The sequence below is a fragment of the Penicillium malachiteum genome (genome assembly GCF_028827825.1).
Source record: "Penicillium malachiteum strain IBT 17515 chromosome Unknown utg000001l:1.0-8184562.0:1.0-8186909.0, whole genome shotgun sequence".
Lineage (NCBI taxonomy): Eukaryota > Fungi > Ascomycota > Eurotiomycetes > Eurotiales > Aspergillaceae > Penicillium > Penicillium malachiteum.
Window position 1 is genome coordinate 2023047 of NW_026643094.1, and position 20498 is coordinate 2043544.

Sequence of the window (20498 nt, forward strand, 5' to 3'; positions counted from 1 at the left end):
TTAGCGCCATATTGTCTGTATTCACATGTTATAACAAGCACTAAAAAGGAATAATCTAACAAATTAATATAAGAACACAGGATATACCAGAAAATAACTAGAAAGCCCAGAACAAAACCTAAGTTGAGTCCAATAGATTTGTCATTTACCAGTTCTCCCACACAGAGTCAGGCATAACCTTCCTCATAATCTCCCAGTGCTCCAACGCAGCCCGATCCTGGAACTTATGCAATCGCCTAACCTCCTTATGAATGAGATACTTTCTTCCGGATTCCGGGCCAACAGCGAACTGAGAAGTATCCATCTCATGCTTGGGCACCATGTACGACTCACGCGACTTGCTACCCAAGAAATCAGACTGAACTGGCTCCCGGAAGCGCAGAGGGGTGCTAGCGCTCTTCTTGCAGAAGAGTACCATGTTAGTAAAGTCGGGGTTGGCGGCATCTTCGGTCGCTCCGTTTTCACGGAACATACGGCAGGATGGGAAGACGGTTTGGATGGTGCGGACAATAAGACCTGTAGGGTAGAGTGTAATGTCGCTGGCATAGTTCTGAGATTATAGCGTGTTAGATATGGCCCTGCTAGAAGAGAGCAATGATGTGAGCTAGAGAACTTACGATAGCAATGACACCGTCATCCTTGAGAAGAGAGCTCAGGTCTTTCAGGAACTCGAAAGTGAAAAGTTCCGCGGGCTCAGCACCACCGGTGAAGACATCGTGGACGATGTAATCGTACTTGGGCCAAGCAGCCTTTTGCGCCTTCTTGACGAATTGGGTGGCGTCTTCGATGGCGGCGACGTGGTTGGACGGGAGGTTGAAGTACTGGGTCGCGAACTTGTACACGACGGGGTCAATCTCGACAATGGTGGTGTCAATGCCGTGCTTCATCAATGCAGCGGGTGTGGTACCGATACCGAGACCACTGTTCTATGTTAGTTATCAGAAACTATGGGAATTTTGTCGGTAGAACTTACATCACCAAAGCCTTGCTGTCAGCATCTACGCGGTGAACACCGTTATCAGGCTCGACTAGTCGGACGGCTTCGAGCATGGCAAAGACAGCGTAAATTGGGTCCTCTACCTGAGGGTGGTAGCCGGGAGTTGACTTGATCCACTGTCCACCAAGAAGACTGTGGTCGCAACGCATCACACGGAAACCGTCCTGGTTGTTCTCAAGAACGGAGATGTATCCTGTGTAGGATTCCTGGCGGGCCAACATGGTATATCCTTCATGCTGAATGGCAGAGTTTGCAGCACCAATTCCACCAAGGTGGACATCAGAAGTGATAGTGAAGAGCAAAGACGGAATAGCCAGAAGCAGGAGCTTGGACTTAGGAACAATAGCAGCATACAGAATAGCAATGACAAACTGCAATCCCGCGCGAGAGAAAATAAAGGTGAAACCAATAGCATAAGACAGGATGAATCGAGCGAAGTGCTCGCCCATGGAGTAGATAATGTACGTGCCGATCAGAGGAATATGTTCCGCAGCAAGTTCTCCCTGAGACTCAAGGTTCATAGCAGATTGAATCTGCTTACCGGCAATAGCCACAGTCAAGATTACCAGAGGATAGTAGCCAAACAGCTCTGTGACCACAGGACCGACAGGGTTTCCCAGCTTGGCGCTCTGCTGCATCACAAAGTACTGCAATGTAGGAGTCCAGAAGGCCAGAACAGGAAGCATAAGAGCGGCAAGACGACCAACGCGTCTTTGGATCTGGTCCTTCAAGAACCATCCAGCAGCTCCGCAAATACCCACGCCATAGCCGTGGAAGATATGGGCCGGCAGGGAGCCAAATACAGGAGACAGCACCAAGCCCATAACAGGAGAGTATGCTGCAATAAGGAATAGCAGAGCTACTCCAGTACCGAAGCGGTAGGCATCAATTTGCCGAACGAATTGCCCGACTGACATGATTGCCAAGCTATCTAACCTGGGATGAGGCAACTAATGTGCGGAAACAGCCCAAGAGATGGTGATCTGCCGGGAATGATATCAGTCAACACGCCAATTTATTTCAAAACAAGGACAATTCAAAATCCGACAGTGTCCATAGCAATAGGAGCTCAATTCACGTACAATATTGACTTACACGTTCAGATCTTCGACACATCAATCTTGCAGAAAAAAAAAGACGAAGCTGCGGAGTGGCAGAAAGCATCGCTTTTGCCGCCCACTTCCGCGTTTCCCCAATTTTGACCTCATTTCCTCCCAAACACAACTGAAACAGGCCAAGATGCCACATTTCCCCATGGATTCCGAATTAAAATCTACAGAGGGTGCTTCTACCGACGTGCAAAATCCTTCAATTCAAATGAAAAACCGCCGAAAGCGGTACTTAGACCTCCATCCAGAATATTTCTCGGCGGAGCTCGAGCTAGCCGGTCCGCTTGCTCTTCCTTCCTTGCTGGCAACACAGATAGTAGCTTCGAGAAGCACAGACGCGATATGAGAAATTTACAATGCTAACTCGTATGGAATTGTATGTCTAGACCCGTTACTGTACGATCGTCTTATCCGCCGATTTCAGACTCCGCAGGAACGGGAAGCGCAAGGGCGCGAGAAGGGATTCTCGGGTGTCTTACAAGCGGACTTGTTACGTTCCGAGGCTAAGATGGACGCGCTGGCGCATCCTGATCCCGCTTCGATGCTGAGCTATACCCGTGGACCGAATGGAGAGATTCTTGCAGAGGATCGTGATGATATTCCTTCCAGCAAGGAGGAAGGAGAGAAACAATGGCAATGGGAAATGAGGCTACGCTTTATGAGAGGCGATGATGATGATTTTGATTACAAGACTGTTGATGACAACGAGGATTACGATGATCGGTCTGAGGAGCAGGATGAGTACTTTGATGAGGAGGAGCCAGAGTGGGTGGTTGATGACCTTAGAGGCGAGAATGCGACAGCTCAGCTTCAGGGTGAAACTGGTATCCAGGACTTCTGATGTGTCTGTGTGGGCTCTATACCTACTAGCCATTTCTCAAGAAATTTCCAGGCCTCCACTGGTGCTTCGAAAGCTGTGCTAGCCGCCCTCGAGGCTGCCTCTTGCAAGCAATCCCCAGCCTATCATGGTGGCCTCAACCCAAATGATACCTTTCACCAAAGGCGAGTCGAGATCTCGAAAGCATCCCAAGGTTGCTACTAGTAGTAGAAGACTAGTAAGTACATGCTGACCTCGGGAGGTATCCATGTATGTACCTGTCACCTATTCCGATACCACCTACACATAGCTGGATAGGCAGCCATGCACCGATAATAATCGAGTCTGTCGGATCGGAGGGAAGTAAAAGCATGGCTTTGCTGGTCTGACCAACTGTTACTATCAATCACCAAGATAGCTCGAAGTTTGAATAGAAAATATGTCAATCCTAATACTATGAACGTGTTGAATGGCTCATATTTAAATTGATTCTTGACTATCTACTAGTATGTATGGCTCTATGCCTAAAATCTCGCTCAAGATGCTGATGCGTCCGATGTTTGACTTTCCTCCGCATTTTTAATCAATAAGGCTTTGGCGTCTTCTGCCAGTAGCTTTATGGCTTGTTCCTGTAGTTTGAATTTCTGTATCTTTCCACTTGCTGTCTTTGGAAAGGTCTCCGACGGTGCGAGAAAGAAAATGTATTTGGGGACTTGGGGAAAAATCAGTATGAGAAATTTAGCTAGCAAGGAGCATCATGACCTACCGAGATGATTGCTTAACTTTTCGCGGACCCATTGCTGGATCTCTTCCTTCGTGATAGATTTGGGACCTTGCTCTCGAGAAACGACGAAGGCGGCGACGACCTCACCATATCTCTCGTCCGGAATCCCAACTATCGACACTTCAGCAATGCCCGGATGTGCTAGTAAGCAATTCTCAATCTCCAATGGGTGAATATTCTCTCCACCGCGAATGATCAAGTCTTTGATTCGACCTGTGATTGTAATATATCCATCCTTTGACATCGAGGCCTCGTCTCCAGTCTATTGATTCAATTTCGTGTTAGCTTGAACATACGTTACTTTATAGTAGTATATCTATTACTACATGTTTCAACTCACATGCATCCAAAGCTTCCCAGTCTCATCTGCGATCATCACTTCTGCTGTTCTCTCGGGATCACCCCAGTACCCTTCCATCAATAGATACCCACTGACAGCTAACTCGCCGCACGTCTCAATAGGAAGAACCTCATTCTTATTTACTGGATTCACAACTCTGGCTTCAACGTGTGGCATGAGTCGTCCAACCGTATGAATGCGCTTCTCAATGGGATCATCTGTTGTAGTCATTGCAGAGACAGGGCTAGTCTCAGTCATTCCGTAGCAAATAGTCAACTCCGTCAAGTTGAGAACGTTGTGTAGCTTCTTCATGAGTTCTGCCGGTATACTACTTCCAGCCGCAATGCCAGTTCGTAGATACTGAAAGCCATCACCTGAGATTTTTCCCGTTTCAATAAGACCAAGCTCTTCAATGAACATTGTCGGAACACCGTAGAGGGCTGTACATTTTTCCTCTTGTACTGCCTTTAGCGCTGCGCGGGCATTGAACGATTCCGTGGGGAAAACGAGGGCCGAGCCATGTGTTGCCGTTGCCATATACCCTAAAATACAGCCAAAGCAATGAAACAAGGGTGGTGGGCAGCAGACGATATCTTGTGGGGTTAAGAGCATGCGGTCGCCGATTTGCGAGCCGTTATTCAGAATTGAGCGATGGGTCAGGCATGCTGCTTTCGGCATCGCAGTTGTCCCAGATGTAAATTGAATATTCACAATGTCGGTTGGAGAAAGACCCTGGTTGGGTAAAGCATGTCCATCTGCTGGCAGCTCCGACATAATAGATTCAAATGGTGTCAAGCTCTTGTAAGCAGATGTATCTATGCGACCGGATGAATTGTCGATAAGAATGATCTGTTTCAAGGATGGGACTAGATCCGATTCCACTTTCAAGCTAGAAGGGTCTACCAGATGGTTGAGTAGAGGAGTGTTGCTGCGGGGATCTTTGCGGGGTAGATTGGATCCTGTGCTGATGATAAGATGACTGGAGTCCAGATGGCACAATGCTGATGCAACTTGAGTGGAATTGAATGAAGGGTTCAAAGGCACCTTTCGAAAGTGATTAGAGGTATATCGATATAGTGTTGTGGAGATAGGTGGGGCTTACCAAGATAGCTCCGAGTTTGAACAGAGCATATGTCACCTAGATTCATGAGTATAATGACGCCCGAGATTATGGTATACTGGAGGATCAAAGGCTCACAATTGCGAATTCCATCGAGTTGCCCAGCATGACTCCTACGCGATCGCCCCTTTTGACGCCGACGGACTCAAACCCCCGAGCAAGGGCATTGCTCCGAATATCGAGGGAGGAATAAGTGATTCGATCGTTTTGGTGCTTCGAAATGACACTTGAAAGTGCTGTCAGTACTTGGTTAAGATACTGAACCGAGATATAATCTCTCACGCTGTTCGGTCGCCATGTTGTGCCACAATTTTTGAGAAATGATCTCCAACGGTCGATTCGATCAAAGGTGGCTGCGTGATATAACGAATGATTAGCTTTAGACCAGGCAAATGATATTTTAAATGCTAAGAAAAGAAATTGAGCAGCTCACTTGCGATGGACCACGAGCATAGCTTTGCGTCAGCAGTCCTCGTGTTAGTGATAAGTTAAACCTTCTTTGAAGGCGGATACCAAGGACTTGTTTGCAAAGGCGCATAGTTGATGCAATTCGATATCCAATGATTGAAGCCTCAAAGATCACAGGGATATGTGAGGTAGGACGGGCAGGATCTTGCAGATCGGAATGTCAACTTGAATGAAGTCAAGGGATCGTGTAACCACGACTGCAGATGTCCAGGGTCCAAGCTTCCCCGCATCGGTATGCGGGGTCGGGGTCGGGCGGTCCCGAGGTGCCTGCAGATTACAATCTTGGATCTTGGATCTTGGATCTTGAATATTGAATATAAGAAAATGCACTACCAAGTTCAAAAAGGGGGAATAGCGTGGTCTTGCACGATATCGGGTTGGGGTGTAGTCCTATAGTGGAGAGAGTCATCTGAGGTTTCCTTCACACTTCCCTCACATCTCCAATAGGTTAGAAGTATCCATCTGAACCTTGGAAGACTAAATCATATAATAGATAGACTTAGACCTCTTTTACTACTTAGGTTCCTGCACTTTTATTCACCGCCTGTCTTGATACCCGAGGAGAGCCTACAGCTTATCCCTAGGGCTACCAGTTGCCTATATCCAACAATCCAACAGCTAACCTTCCCTTCCAGATAACCCTCCAGCTAACCATGTAAGTAACCCTGGTGGTACTCGGTCACCTGTAGATTCTACTGACTCGGACTGAGCCCTGTACTTAAGTATGTGAACACACCTGGCTAAGCACTTGAGTACTGGAGACATATCTCCCCAATTTCAAATGCTCGCTGCTATTGTACACTGGCAGTGCCGCGCGAAGCGCAGCGTGAGTACTTGTCACTTTGCTACTCCATATACAAGAGAAGCTTCAGTGGGCACCTCTCACTGCACCTCCTGTTCTAGCCGTCAGTCGCTTTGATACCCCGATCTATGGCGTTTTTCGTGCATCGCGATCGACCGAGGCTCTCGTTTAGAAGGAAGCCAGCGCTTCTTTCTGAGAAAGTATGTGAAAAGGGGTTCACGTTTATAAAACACCCCTTGTCGGCTACAAACATCTACTGATCCCTGTGGACCCTGTCAGCATGACATGAGACTCCACTTGCAGGACGAAAAAGGACAAACTACCAATCTGAGACAATGTGTTCCGGATCGGCCCATTGCCGTAAACAGTTAGTTACTACTAGCACGCCAGCCTCACAGTAAGCGCTGGCCCGGCGTTTCCTCCCGTACGGAACTCTGCTCTTCCATCATTCTGTGCAAAATAAGTGTTAACTAGCTATGTCATATACTCGACGCTTGTGGAAGCCCCTCGTGGCTACTACAGCTGGTGGCATCGTTGGCCTCGGCTCCTTTTTTGTGTTCACGCGTCACGCCATTTTGGTCCCCATCGAGCCAACAGACCGCATTAATCAAGTCGTGCAAAATGGCAATTTCAATCCCCATCGTAATCCCGTCGTGGAAGACAAGTTCGTGCGCAGAATCCCACTCGATCAGATCAACCCACGTCTGCTAGAAAACCCACAGAAATTGAATGAGAGCTTCTACGCTGGGGTTTGGAGTGGCCCAGGTATGAGCGCCCCATTTTCCATATGCCGATCCCTGTTGCCGGATGAGCGCGGTCTGACAATTGCAGGTTTCTCCATTCAAAGAACTCTCTCTCGAATCGTTTCATCTGATGACCCAAGTACACCCAAATTATGGTCGCGCGACGAGTTGGCAGCTTCTACATACGAGCAAGGAACTTGGATCACCAGCTCACTTGAGGTGTATGAGAAGACACCAGAAGCCATCGTTATACGTGGGGGCGATACCGAGATAAAGGATGGGCTGAAGGGTCTAGATGCTTTCATGGAGCTCTCAAGTGCAATTAAGAAGGAGGAAGGAGTTGTGGAATTCGGGCTGAGATCGATTTTCTTCACTGGAACAGATGCAACAGGCACACCAGCTTTGCCTGGATTCGCCGTGTGGCTTCACCTCCAGTATGCGAAGCTGCTTTTGGTGACAGGCACAGCCCATTTTGGTCGCCAATAGTGCAGCGAATGAGACACAGTTACGACTGCTGGTGACTTCAATCACCAAATATTTCATACCTTCTGAGTGAGATAGGACACGCATATCTAGCTCCAAAGTCATCAGCTCACTATGTCACGTTCCTTTCTGTATATAGATACAAAACTATCATCTCGGATAGTACCCTGCTCACAGCGTTTCCCTTGTCAATGCGAAGTATCATAAAGCGAGGCTCTTCTGCAAATAAGTCTACTATTCAATAAACACAAGCCCCTTGTCCTTATCCAGCCTTGCCTTCATCCGGGATATTCTATGCATTTCGTCCAAGCTTTGCAGACTATCCAGATCAGCTCCATGGGCCGTCTCAATTCGACTTACCAGCAAGGGAATAACAGATCCCTTCCAGATCACTGCAAACTGCTGATATTTGCTCGCCAGCATCGTCCCTGCAAGGAGCACCCGTGTTGCGAGGATAATAAACAGCGGCAGAATTATCCAGGGCCATCGAACATGGATGTAGGTCTCCGCACTATAAGCGGTGCCTTCTATCATTCTGGAATCAGTACCAGTTCGGATTGCGTGGTTAGACTGCTCGCCACAGACTGCACTGATATATTCAGACCATTCGAGTATATCATCGCTGTAAGATCCGACATCTGGTCAGTCATAATTGTCGTCGCATTGAACAATGATCTGAGCATCTTTCTCAACCCGAGGTACGTCCTATAATCGACTGGATATACCACATTTGTGGCCAGCATCGTCTCGGTGCCATTTGGCGGACCAAAGCGGACTGGGAAGCTCGCGGTGCTGGTGAAATTGACTTGAACAAGCGGTTGTGTCTTGTAGATAATATCTGAATAGTCATCTTGACCCATGTACACATTGGGAGAATACTCTTTTTCACAGTAGTAGATGATACATTCTGTCAGCACCGGCTTAGGTGGCGGCACCGTGGCATTTGCGACCACATAGTAAAGCTCCCGTAAGGTGATATTGGCAGACAACAACGCCACTATTGGATCTCGAACCCCCAGGGCACTGCTTCATGTGACGCTCTGCGGAATTATATCCCAATACATCATGCCGAATGTGGCCGACTCATTATTGAACATCCCGTTCTGAGCGGCAGCTGCCCAGGGGATACTGAGATTCAGACCGCTGGGGAATGAGTAAGTACAGCTAAGTGGTGTCACGTTGAACGGACCACTGGCATAGGGATTGTCAGTCGGTACGTGACAAGTCTGGACGGCTTGTGCAGTCATGTCATCACACGTGCTGCAGACCCCCAGGGTGACAAATTCAGGGAATCTGCAGTCGCCCGAGGTGCATCGCGGCTCCAGGGCGCTGTTTGTTTGCGCTATCCCGCTGACAACGGCTGATATAATATTTGGATCAAGTGCACTGACTTCAATGATGTCGATCTTGCTGTCACTCGTTGGTCCGGACACATATGCATTGGCCGTCTGGATGAATGCTGTTTCAAGTCTGGTCACTACGGAGCGAGACGGGAAGGACAGGATCTGCTGGGTAAAGGGATCAATGGCCAAGGCGAGAATGGTAATGAATGCGCCGGTCAAGGTCCACGTGTCCATCCTCGGTCCCCTAACAGCGCCCCACAAGATAGTGAGGGAACCCCAAGGCCCACGGCTAGCCTGGTCCACTGCTTGCATGTTGTAGAGCGGAGCGGGGCTCCGCCACTACTGGTTCCACTTCAGCTGGCTCAGACAAGCGGACACGGGTACCAGCAAGGCGGATTTGACCACCGTAGTGATGATGGAGATGATTGTGTTGGGCGACGCAGTGTATTGCCAGGAAGTATAGGACGCATTGTTGACCTTCACCAGGAAACCGACGAGTAGGGCAAACCCGGCCAGGCTCACTGTCACCGCGATGATTTCCCATTGCCAGTTGCCGTACCCTGTTCTATGCTGGGGTTTCTCTGCTTTCGGGGGCTGGTGTGAGGTGGTCAGTTGATCTTCGAGTAGGCAGTGTTTCTAGATGGTATTCTACCGAGTCGTCTTCAGCCTCGCTACTGCCTTGTTGGAGCTTCATATCAAATATACTAGGTTTAATGATTCTGAAATTTCATTATTCTTGGCAACTGTCAAACTCAGCTCTGGACTCTGGTGTTTAGGATGGCACCGCATGCAGATCACATGAGTGCCCCGTGCCCTGGGACGCCTTACAGGTGGGGGTGATATAGTATTCAATTGTTACAAGTCACCACAGATGTGCACTGAACCTTGGAACATTTGAACATTTGAACTGTGCCTACATAGGTAGCCTGGAAGCAGCATGCGCTATTATAATTGATTTATTACTACAAACACTACTACTTCTACTACTGAAGTTCTTGAATTACCAAAATAAAATGTGAAAAATAATGATATTCAAACCTTGGAACTTGAATGTTCCAAACACATTCCAACTGTAAGTGTGCATGCTAAAAATAGTATTAAACAACTTGAACATTGAACATGAAATCCGAAATCAACAAAGCTAGGTAGGTACTAGTAATTCAATCGGACATCCTATTACGACCAGCCTTCAAGAAGTTCACGCAAATCGGAGTTCCACAAAGACAAGGGTAGTCCCGAGTCAGCCAGTAATCAATTCCATAGTCAACTGTTAGCACTTCAAACATTGAGATCTTTCTATTAGCTCGGATTGCAGTGATCACTCTATCACCTACCACCATACACACGTAACTCACTGCTGGCTCACAGGAATGGTTAATATACCGAGTCCAATTGCCATATTGGTGAGGGAGGACATGGGCTTTGGTGTCCATCGCGCCAGTTACATCATTGGGTGCAGCTAGAGACAGGGCATAAATTGCTTCAGTTGATTTAGTTTCAACAGGGTTCAACATACCTGCATATTCAGCTAGGTAGTCTCCTGGCTTGAAGGAGCCTAGTGAGCGAATTCCAGTTCCCATGTTTGGAGAGTCAATTAGTTCCACCAAGTCACCCGCCATGGGTTGAAAGTAGCATTGACAGGTGCTTCGGGAACGACATAAAAAGCATGGTCCCATGACTTTTGTACGCTGGATCGGGTTGGCAGGGGGGGCTATTTGGGAAGGATTCTGGAATCCAGATCGAGGAGCCGATATGGACCTGTGCACGATCTTCAAAAATTGGACGCTTCAGGTGCCCATCTGCAAGTAAAACGGTATGATGGGGATGCTCTTGCGCAATATCAACATCCGGAGAAAGCTCTTCCTGAAGAGCTGGTAGGTTATAATGATAGTAAGTTAGAAGATATCCACGCCACTCCAGCTCGCGAGAACGCGCAAAGACCTCTAGGCTGCGACGGTTCTGTAGGATGAGATCAGTCAGCGCAGACCAACCAATGTTATCGGCGTTCTTAGAGGCCAACTGAAAGGCTTCAGAGTGAGCACAAATGGCGAAGATTTTCCAGGAGGATTCGGCGATAAAGTTGACACATCGGGTCGGGTTTCCGGTATTCAGGGCTGCGATGTAGTCAGTAATGGTTTGGTTGATGAATAGCTCGGTATTACGCTTCATGCGCTGGTATTCTGTATAGTCCTCTTTAGATGGAGCGTCGTTAACGATCTGCTGAAAATTGCAAACACAGTTCACGTCCCAGTACAGGGCTGCAACTTTCTCGAGGGTCTGTTCCTCGAGGCTGAGCATAGGTTGAGGGCGGTTTGAAGCAGCACTAGGCTTCCCGCTACGTGCGGGTTCTTCGATTCCAGACATTTCAGTTGTCGGGTTCGTGTACGATTACCTATACTAGAGGTTCAAATTTGAAGTGAGGGGATGACTGAGTGAATACAAAATTGGAGATGTGATTTGAAGAGATTGGGGTGTAATAGAAATTCAGGTTGAGTCACCTGTGGTCTTGAGGTACTGAAGTGCTTCTAAGCTGTTCAAGCTGGATGTTGACGACAGACTTCAGTGAAAACTGGAGACTTTTATATTCGAAGGTTCTTTAAATGTTATTTCTGTACTGGAATGTGACAAAGATCTGTATTTGGCACAACCTGAATAAGTGATATGCAAAACAATGAAGACAATGAAGAGCCGGACTATACATATGTACTATTAAGTATAATGCTTTGTTCTAAAGGCCTGGAATTGTTAAGGACATAGTAGATACCTAGGTACAAGGCCTCGAGTCTTTCAAGTACCCTTGAAATGATATTTGTTTCAAATTTTGCTCTTTGTTTTTTCAACATGTTATTCATTATTATCTATACTGGATAAAGGTAATACTAATTTACTAAATACCTAGGTAATGTCCAAGTTGTTCAAGAATACTTATTATGTGTTATAAAATTGTCTCAAAGACTCGGAGCTTAAATAGTATTGTTATATTGATACTCTGGTTTTGTGCTGTCAACTATACTTAGAAAGTTTCTATGTAAGAAGTCACAGATTCAACTAAACATACACCAGATTTCATTATTAATGTAGTACTAACTAACTAGTTATGTAGATCAAGTACCTAATTGTATAATCAAAGTGGATCGAGGCTCGGCCTTGGCGTCATGTGGTGGGGAAGCTCTGCGTTAAGGGAACTCTCACCTTCTTTATCGTGAGATCAGATCACATTTATCCCCTATAGAGATCATGGCCTCCGAACCTTCTGAGGATGCTATTGCAAACTTTGTCAGCTTCACTAGCACCACCCGTGAACAAGCAGTCAACTTTTTGAAGGTTCCTTACCCCGCACCAAACACGTTCGCTGCCTTCCAAGGTTTTGTTTGTCACTGACTCTGATGAATCTGATTAAATTACAGGCCAACAATCTCGACTCACAAAAAGCTATCAACGCTTACTTTGAAGATCCAACAGGTCCACATACAAGTGTTTGTAGCCACGTGCCACAGCCCACCTACTTGGAGGTCTCAATAAGCTTACCCTTTCTCAGGCATCGGGCTGGCAGGATGAAAGCAACTTAACTTGTAAGTCAGCTTTCTATTTCAATTTTACTTCTGGAACGGTCTCTAATGGTTTCTCGAATAGCGCTCGGATTCAGTCAGGAAGACATTGGTCCCCGATTGCCCGCGACTGCCCCTCCTACACGCCCTCCCTCCCGCGTAAACTTGCACGATACATCACAAAGCGCCGGAACCGACGATTCTACAGCTGCGAATACCCCAGGAAGCCCAGGTGGGTAGCCTAGATCTTGCGCCCAAGGAAAACACTAATTTTGGAATGGACGCCAGGCAGAACTGGAACTGAGCAAGGACTAACCTTGGCCGAACGCGAAGAACAAGAGCTACAACAGGCGGTGGCGATGTCGCTGAACCAGGGGATGGGCACTCAAGAAAGTGGAGTGACAGCCGCAGCTCCAGAAGGCCAGGCTCAGTTTGGAAAAGCGACCCGTGACCACTACGATGAAGGCGCGTGGGCGATGACCCTCTTCAATGAAACGGCCCAGGAAGTTGTGATCAGCCCGGATCCCGAGGATCGCAAGAAAGTAGGCGACGAGCCTGCATTCATTCGCCCGACACAGGACAATCTCTTTATTGGAGGATTTCTCACCATCATCCACGAAATCCCTCTCGCGCGCGAAGCGTTGCTACTGAGAAATAAACTGCTCTTTGACTATGGACATGATGCGCAATGGTGGAATGGACAACCGATCAATTTACCCAAGATTGTGACTATTCACGAAGGAACCGACGATAGCGACTGGGATGATCCTATCTATGAATCACAACGCCTGATGGCATTCTTGGATTCGACACAGCGCGCTTTTGGAAGCAGTGATGCCCTTTCGAACATGAGGCCCATACTTACGAACTCTCCTGATTCCGAGGAAGCCGTAGCTCGATTTTTGGAGACTTGGTTTTCTGCTGCAATTCGGGCAGACCCTGATAACCCGCTATGTACAACTTTCATGTCTCATGCCTACAAAAGATCTCCCTTCGACCCGGAGGACGAGCCAATCTCCAGGGAACTTTTCGTCTTCGGGCCCGTTGTTGAACAGGCTCATGGGCAGACTTTGTATGATGTCCTGGACTCGGCTATTTGGAGCGATAGGCCTGGGGAAGACCTAGATGAGGTATGGCTGGAACACGTAGGTGAAGTTCTCGTCATGAAGCTTGACTCCCATGAGGATGCCAAGTCAGTGGACGTGAAAATCCCGGCTGTGTTCTACCCCGACCGCTATCTGAGCAGCTGCCAAGAGATTGCGCGTGAGCTACGCGTGAGAAAACTGGAAGCCCAGGAGGCTTTAATCAAGGTCCAACAACTGATCGATCACTTTCAAATGCCGCTGACGCCTTGCGATGGTCTTACAAATCTGGAGATAATCGAAAAGACAGCAGAACGGATACCCGTAGTTCTGAAGACGGCTATCGCTGGCGGGTCTGATGTGATGTCCGCGGACGTGGCACGGGAGAGAGCAGAGCGTATTCCACAGCAGTTGAAAGATCTTGCTTTGCAATTAGCAGAGAAGTTAAAGGGTAAGTTATTCATCGGAGACTCTACCATTTCCCATTACTAATTGGTCCGCAACAGAACTCGAGATTAAAAAGCAGCAAGCATTGGAAACCATGCGAAAATATTCCAAGCTGCTGACTGAACCATCGGATTCACCCCAAGAGCCTCCGACCCACAAATACACCCTGCGAGGTGTCTGTACTGAGCCACATGTCACTTACGTTCTGAAACGCCGCGAAGAAACAGATGCTCAACACCTAATGGATATTGATGATGACAAAAATAGTGACTACCAATGGTGGCGGATCAGCTTTTCCACTGATGACGGAAAGACCCGACAAGCTGAAAAGCAAAAAGCAAATGGTGATCACGCGGCTACACAGAATGGTGATGTTGTGGGATACACTGCCCGCAAGGTGCGTGAGATTGAAGTTCTTGACGCAGCTCGCAGGGAAGGAAGATCAGTTTTACTGGTGTACGCCAGCGACGATGCAATGGGTTTGAAGGTGGAACCTGCGCCCTCCCAGCTTCAGGTACGATTTAGACATGCTACTTTCCATATTGACCACTGCTGATTCAATTTTTCCTCATACAAACAGGCCTTCGTACAAAAAGACAATGAGGCATTTGCGGTCGAGTGCACTCAGAGTAGTGCTGCAGAAGACAGCGAGAATCTCATTGATCTAAGTTCGGATATTAGCACAGGGCAGCATCAGAAAATGCAACAATCTGCGGCAGCTCAGAAAGAGGCGAATAAGAATGCGAATGTGAATGTTTTCGACTACGAAGTGCAAAGGTTTGAGGGCGAGAAGCCGGAAGGTCAAGAAATGCAGGAGAAGAGGGGATCAAGACTTTTGACCTCTGGATCTGGCGTGAATATTGCGGCTCCACAGCTGGCGCCTCATATTTTGGACAGCGATGAGGGCTGGACTAACGCGGAGAGTGACGAAGAGATGGCAGACCACGTTGAGCATGTGCCCGCGAAATGAGCAGAGGACTGTTACGATTGACGAGAACCATGAAATGTTGGTACGCTACCTAGGACATGACACAGAAAGGCTCGAGGAGCAATAAAATGCTTGTATTATCTATCGTATTCGATTTTTGTAGCTGTAGATTCATAGTTACCATCCATAGATGCTGATAACGATTGTCGTAAATTGTCCCCACATTTGCCGTGTTTGCAACAACTTGAACCCCGAGCTTGTCGCGACAGTCGACCTTTAAACCTCAATATTCACACCAGATAGCGCCAGTCCCTTAACAATTTCCACCATGACTCTTGAAAGTGATGCCATGGCTGGTGCCACTATCGAGCTCCTCGAAGCGCGTCTGCGGCGCCTAGCGTACCTCCTAGGAGGAGTAACAGACTGGACGGGGGCCCCTACAGCACCCGAGAAACCCGCCTCTCACGACGAAACAGTGTCGCGCCGACTTGTTCGCCTAGAGCGGGAGCTGGAGAGACTGAGCCGCAATGTTCCAGCTGTACGAGATGTGATCCAACTCCGTAAGTGCGGTTCGACAGAGCCATGTTTACCACGGCTACCACAATCTCTCCCATCACCACTATCCACTATTGAGCCTCTTGTTGTGTCCCTCACCGAGAGTCCTGGAAGCAATCAGCCTCAAATAATCACTATTACTTCTCTTTGTACTAATAATAACAATTACAACCAGACGATCGCTTCCCCGAGCTCTTCCAAACACCAAACCCTCAATCCATACCCGAAGGCCTCTCCCCACGCACATTAGCCTCCATCGTTCTCTCCTACGCAACCGCCTTCCCGGAAACAGCATCACGTCTCACATCTCTCAACGATCTCCCCATACCAGACCCACAAAGCTCCGCAACACTCATCGAGCTTCAACCGCAGATGGACCGCGTCGCGCAGACACAGATCGAGCAGGCGGCAGCCATATCTGAACTACGCATCCGCACCGCGCAGGTCTTGCAGCGATGGTATGAAGTTGGACTTGTGGGGAGTGGGGAGTGTTGGGCTGAATGGGAGGGACGATTGGAAGGCGTTGAGAGGGAGGTAAGGAGGAGAGAGGTGATTAAGGAAAAGAGAGAGAATGAAATTTAGACTCCTGGTTCTTCTCCACCCTTTTCATCTCTTTGACTTATGGTGCATTTTGTATTTGTTTACTTTGCGTGATATCCTGCTGGTTGGGTGTTTGGGCGCATCTACCTGCTACTTTGAGCATCTGAAGTCTACATTGTATATGAATGGGACTGTACCTATTGAGAGCGCTGAATATATTACCTCATGGATTATCGGTGTTTACATGTACAAATTGAAGAATGCTAGATGACTTCATCTGCAATAATCATGCCACGAGGTTATTGACCATAACAAGGACTCGTGTAGAATGACAGCTGGAATCCACATACCAGCCTCATCATGTGGCTTATTTTCGTGATATGCTATTGATCGGAAAGTCTGCTAGTTTTGAATATTCATAGCATTCCAGTCATCTGTAGATAGAATGTGGTAATGTGAGGATTAACCGAATAAGGTAAAACTATCAAACCAAATGTACACTAGTACTTGAGATGACACTGATGCCTAACGTACTAGCTCTGGACTCGGAGTACATCGATGTATCCCGAGGTCAACACGTAGAGTTACGTCAAATTGAAATGACAGGAAGCTCCTCCATTTAGGACTCCAACTATATACATCCTGATACTATCATACTGGTCGGTCCCGTTTAATCTCAATTAGTATATATCTGTCAGTCAATCAAGGTCTTGATACCGTGACCACCTGGGCAAGTCAGCTGCATAACTACATACCCCATGCCCCAAGTTTGTCCCGCACCTGCAGAGCCCAACCTTCAAATGTTCAAGATGAGTCGAAGCGAAATGATGTTGATCAAATCACTGGCACCATTCATTGACTTTTCAAAGCCTCAGTGACCATTCCATAACTATACTGACAAATTAGCATAGGTCCCGGCTAAATTGCCCAAGATGACATCCTCAGCTCCCATTTTTCAGCCACTACATTTCATCCCAGTAAGGCAGCAGAGCGAGATTCTAGACAAGAAAGTCCAATGGATGTATGCCGTTGCCCACGAAAAACTCGCCCAAGGCGGCAATCACTGGTGTTTTTACTTTCAAATTGGCACCAATAATTCTGTCAATCTCGACATAACTCCATCCTATATGGTCCCAAGTACCTCGATCCCCGGTGGCTCCAAAGCGAACATGGTTCTCAGTGACTTGACGTATGTCCTCTCACCGGCGACAGAAAAGTCTGTTCGACTTGATGTGGCATCAGAGAAAACCGTACGCGACTTTGTCGATCTACTTCTCCAGCATAGCCGTCACAAGTATGAATTTAATGATCAGGGTCAGGGCTGCAGGTATTGGTGCTATCATCAGCTTGACTTGCTTTGCCAAAGCGGGCTGTTGGTGAATTTAGCCCAAATTGAAGAGGCCAAGGCTGCTATTCTTCTGCAGTGGCCAAGCCAACAACAATATCCTCTTGTACAAGGTGGATTCTATGAATGAGCCCCTATCGCTTGAACTATGGATATCTCAGCCCGGGAAGTGCTTTGACCTGCAATTAATTTGACTCAAAGTGTAATTCCAGCCAATGGTGTTAGAAATGTAAACATTTCCAACATGGGATGGTACAGAAAAGATTGAGTGGAGATAAGCATATATTAAAAACATTGGATGATATTCCAATTGATCAGATTATTGAATGCAAGTCACATTCCATCCAATATCTAGGATATTTAGGCGATTCAGCTGATCATCAAACGGTCAACTGGTAGGGGATTTGGGCTAGACCGGTGTCCATTCTAAGTATCTTTGATATGGTAACGCCACATAAATGGTACCTGAATAGATCCCCCCCACTCCAAAAAGCTTTGACAGGTGTTTATGATTGGGCTTTTTCTTTCCGTAATTAACCCACCCAAGGAATGAAAAAAACACATCTCTGTTGTGCGTACGAGTACGGAGTACTGACCTATCAAGCCGAAGCCCCGATGATAACCCGTTGTCGATCGCTGCACAGCACAGGAGAGACCTCGGAGACACACGTGTGCACACCCACGTACGGATAATTAGTGGCATCTAAAGTACGAGATCCGATCGAACCATTGAGTGGGGCGTGGAGAGTGTTAACGGTGTTCTCCGGACTTTAGAGAAAGATGGAGTAGAATTGGAGTTTCAATTCAGATAATCCCAGAGAATTCCAGAGTATATCAATGTGGATGAACGAATTTTCGTTTTTTTGACAGGACCATGGAGCCTCTATGGGTACTTACATCAATGGCATTTCGAGAAGAAATTGCCTCTGTTCCAGAACTGCCCGCGTCAGCTTTTCGGGATTATCCAGTGAAAAGCGGAGCTATGGGTGACTAAGGATGATATTTATAGTAAAGACCGGCTTAAGTTTATTAGGGATGAAAAACTTGGAACAGGAAACAAAGAAGAATAAGGAGTGATTATTCTACAACTTGAAGTTATCAGATATAATCATAGTGAGTATAGACTATAATTATTGAAGTCTGAGAGAGAAGCGAAAATCAAGTGGATCAAAGTCACACTTCATTTCCCTGTTTGTTCTGATTGCACCCGACGGTCTCGATTCCAGGGGGCATCTTTAGGATCCACCATCTCTCCCTTTTCTCATACACTCGTTCACTTCAATTCCAGCCTGGTGCTGTTATCTCGCAATCTTCAAGAAATTGACTCTCAATTCTTGTCGCGATTTTTTTTTTAACTGTCTTTTTTTCTTCTTGTTTACCCACACTCTCTTAACCCCACGTCGTTCGTTGATCCGTCTGGTGCGAACCCACTTTGTCTCGCAAAAAAAGGTACGATCACACATACCACCAGGTACACCTAATATTTCCAATGCCGAGCGGTTTCTTGGGAATTTAAGGGGTCCGAATTATCGCTACTGCTATCGCGATTTTTTAAGCGCGAACAACGCCACTGTCAACAGGGTCAGAACCGCGAGACGATTCGTGGCTTTGGACCCCACGCGCAAAATAGTGCCCAGGATTGAAGGCTGACTAGGTGTACCCCAGTCGTTTCACCTCCTCGCAGATTCCATCTCCGGTATTTTCTGTGAAAGTTCGAGCCGCCCTTGTTCCTCGACCTCGACAACAAAGCCATCGTCCATACGTGATACGAATCCGCTCCTTACTATCGACTCGTCTCAGCCTTGAGAGAACTCAGGCCTCAACGATAAACGATAGAAGCCCCTCTTTGAACACCACCTGTCTCTTGCAACCCTCATTTTTTATCGCGAATTACTCCACCACTTTCCCTTTTGACATCATTCTGAGTGAATTCGAAAATACACCCAAAATGCCGAGTTTCCGCCCTAGCAATATCTTGGGTGATCCCTTCGCCCTGGCCACCCTCTCGATCTCTCTCCTGGCATGGTTGATTTCATTTGTCGCCTCCATCATCGCTGCAACCCAACCACGAAATGATTATCCAAACTACGACTGGTGGGCGGATTGTTACACATTCTGTCTGATTATCGGTCTTATCGTGACTTTTGGCACGGATACTTGCAATGTTTATGGCGTCGCGGTATGACACGCACCCCCGAAATATAAACAAAAGAATAAAGAAAAAAAGACCAGTGGAACTGACATGACATGTAGATTGTTGGATACCTTGCTGTTGGTCTGGTCCTGTGCTCGACCAGCGCAAACAACTTGATTTACAGCAGCCTGGGTTCCGAGCAAGCCGCTGGTGCAGGCTTTATCCTGCTTTCTATGGTTATTGTATGTTACATTCTACTTCGAATACTCTAATATTGATTGCTCTTGCTGACATTATTCGCTAGGTTATCTGGATCTTCTACTTTGGTTCTTCCCCTCAGGCTACTCACCGTGGATTCATCGACTCGTTTGCCCTTAACAAGGAACAACCCGACCCTGCCTCCTACCGCGGTAGTCGTCCTATGTCCAGTGCATTTGGCGCTCGCCCAGAAACCATGGCTACCAGCAACACCCCGCAGATGTATACTTCTGCCCAGCTGAGCGGTTTCGAGACCTCTTCCCCCGTTTCCGGATTCCCCGGTGGACCCCCCGGCGCCGAACGCAACTCCACTCTGGCTCCTCGCTTTGGAGCTACCAGCACCAGTCCTGTCCCTGGCCCCAGCAACGGGAACGGGGAACCCGGTAGTGAGGTGCCCCAGCCGACCGAGTACCCTTACCGCGCAAAGGCGATCTACTCCTATGACGCCAACCCCGAAGATGCCAACGAAATCAGTTTCGCCAAGCACGAGATCCTTGAAGTGTCCGATGTTAGCGGCCGATGGTGGCAGGCTCGGAAACAAAATGGAGATACGGGCATTGCGCCCTCAAACTACCTCATCCTCTTGTGATCGCCGCATCCGTGATGTCTGGTTTTTTGTTTTATCTTCATTTTTTTTGAGTTTTCTTCCTTGTCG

General features: G+C 47.5%; 10 protein-coding genes across 10 annotated transcripts; 6 read left to right on the forward strand and 4 right to left on the reverse strand.

Annotated features, from left to right (window-relative positions):
* Positions 1-145: 145 nt before the first annotated feature.
* Positions 146-1914, reverse strand: N7483_000748 (spermidine synthase; the record flags this gene model as incomplete). The annotated part of the gene is made up of 3 exons (XM_057084186.1): positions 146-550; positions 618-921; positions 974-1914. 3 exons carry the CDS (start codon positions 1912-1914, stop codon positions 146-148), a joined length of 1650 nt encoding a protein of 549 aa, XP_056950335.1.
* Positions 1915-2236: 322 nt separating this feature from the next.
* Positions 2237-2947, forward strand: N7483_000749 (uncharacterized protein; the record flags this gene model as incomplete). Its single annotated transcript, XM_057084187.1, has 2 exons — positions 2237-2384; positions 2493-2947. The coding sequence occupies 2 exons, from the start codon at positions 2237-2239 to the stop codon at positions 2945-2947; spliced, it is 603 nt and encodes a 200-aa protein (XP_056950336.1).
* A 512-nt stretch (positions 2948-3459) lies between these two features.
* Positions 3460-5465, reverse strand: N7483_000750 (uncharacterized protein; the record flags this gene model as incomplete). The annotated part of the gene is made up of 6 exons (XM_057084188.1): positions 3460-3635; positions 3690-3969; positions 4048-5091; positions 5150-5185; positions 5246-5403; positions 5450-5465. The coding sequence occupies 6 exons, from the start codon at positions 5463-5465 to the stop codon at positions 3460-3462; spliced, it is 1710 nt and encodes a 569-aa protein (XP_056950337.1).
* Positions 5466-6913: 1448 nt separating this feature from the next.
* N7483_000751 (uncharacterized protein) lies at positions 6914-7666 on the forward strand (the record flags this gene model as incomplete). The annotated part of the gene is made up of 1 exon (XM_057084189.1): positions 6914-7666. The coding sequence occupies one exon, from the start codon at positions 6914-6916 to the stop codon at positions 7664-7666; it is 753 nt and encodes a 250-aa protein (XP_056950338.1).
* Positions 7667-8691: 1025 nt separating this feature from the next.
* N7483_000752 (DUF3176 domain-containing protein) lies at positions 8692-9318 on the reverse strand (the record flags this gene model as incomplete). The annotated part of the gene is made up of 1 exon (XM_057084190.1): positions 8692-9318. One exon carries the CDS (start codon positions 9316-9318, stop codon positions 8692-8694), a length of 627 nt encoding a protein of 208 aa, XP_056950339.1.
* Positions 9319-9345: 27 nt separating this feature from the next.
* N7483_000753 (SET domain protein) lies at positions 9346-11370 on the reverse strand (the record flags this gene model as incomplete). The annotated part of the gene is made up of 3 exons (XM_057084191.1): positions 9346-9600; positions 10362-10694; positions 10765-11370. The coding sequence occupies 3 exons, from the start codon at positions 11368-11370 to the stop codon at positions 9346-9348; spliced, it is 1194 nt and encodes a 397-aa protein (XP_056950340.1).
* An 873-nt stretch (positions 11371-12243) lies between these two features.
* N7483_000754 (ubiquitin-associated-like domain-containing protein) lies at positions 12244-15053 on the forward strand (the record flags this gene model as incomplete). Its single annotated transcript, XM_057084192.1, has 7 exons — positions 12244-12375; positions 12414-12482; positions 12545-12578; positions 12640-12786; positions 12843-14087; positions 14143-14597; positions 14664-15053. 7 exons carry the CDS (start codon positions 12244-12246, stop codon positions 15051-15053), a joined length of 2472 nt encoding a protein of 823 aa, XP_056950341.1.
* Positions 15054-15339: 286 nt separating this feature from the next.
* On the forward strand, positions 15340-16148 carry N7483_000755 (putative nuclear distribution protein RO10; the record flags this gene model as incomplete). Its single annotated transcript, XM_057084193.1, has 2 exons — positions 15340-15571; positions 15742-16148. The coding sequence occupies 2 exons, from the start codon at positions 15340-15342 to the stop codon at positions 16146-16148; spliced, it is 639 nt and encodes a 212-aa protein (XP_056950342.1).
* An 890-nt stretch (positions 16149-17038) lies between these two features.
* Positions 17039-17581, forward strand: N7483_000756 (uncharacterized protein; the record flags this gene model as incomplete). The annotated part of the gene is made up of 1 exon (XM_057084194.1): positions 17039-17581. One exon carries the CDS (start codon positions 17039-17041, stop codon positions 17579-17581), a length of 543 nt encoding a protein of 180 aa, XP_056950343.1.
* Positions 17582-19399: 1818 nt separating this feature from the next.
* Positions 19400-20432, forward strand: sho1 (osmosensor SHO1; the record flags this gene model as incomplete). The annotated part of the gene is made up of 3 exons (XM_057084195.1): positions 19400-19630; positions 19705-19827; positions 19890-20432. The coding sequence occupies 3 exons, from the start codon at positions 19400-19402 to the stop codon at positions 20430-20432; spliced, it is 897 nt and encodes a 298-aa protein (XP_056950344.1).
* Positions 20433-20498: the final 66 nt, after the last annotated feature.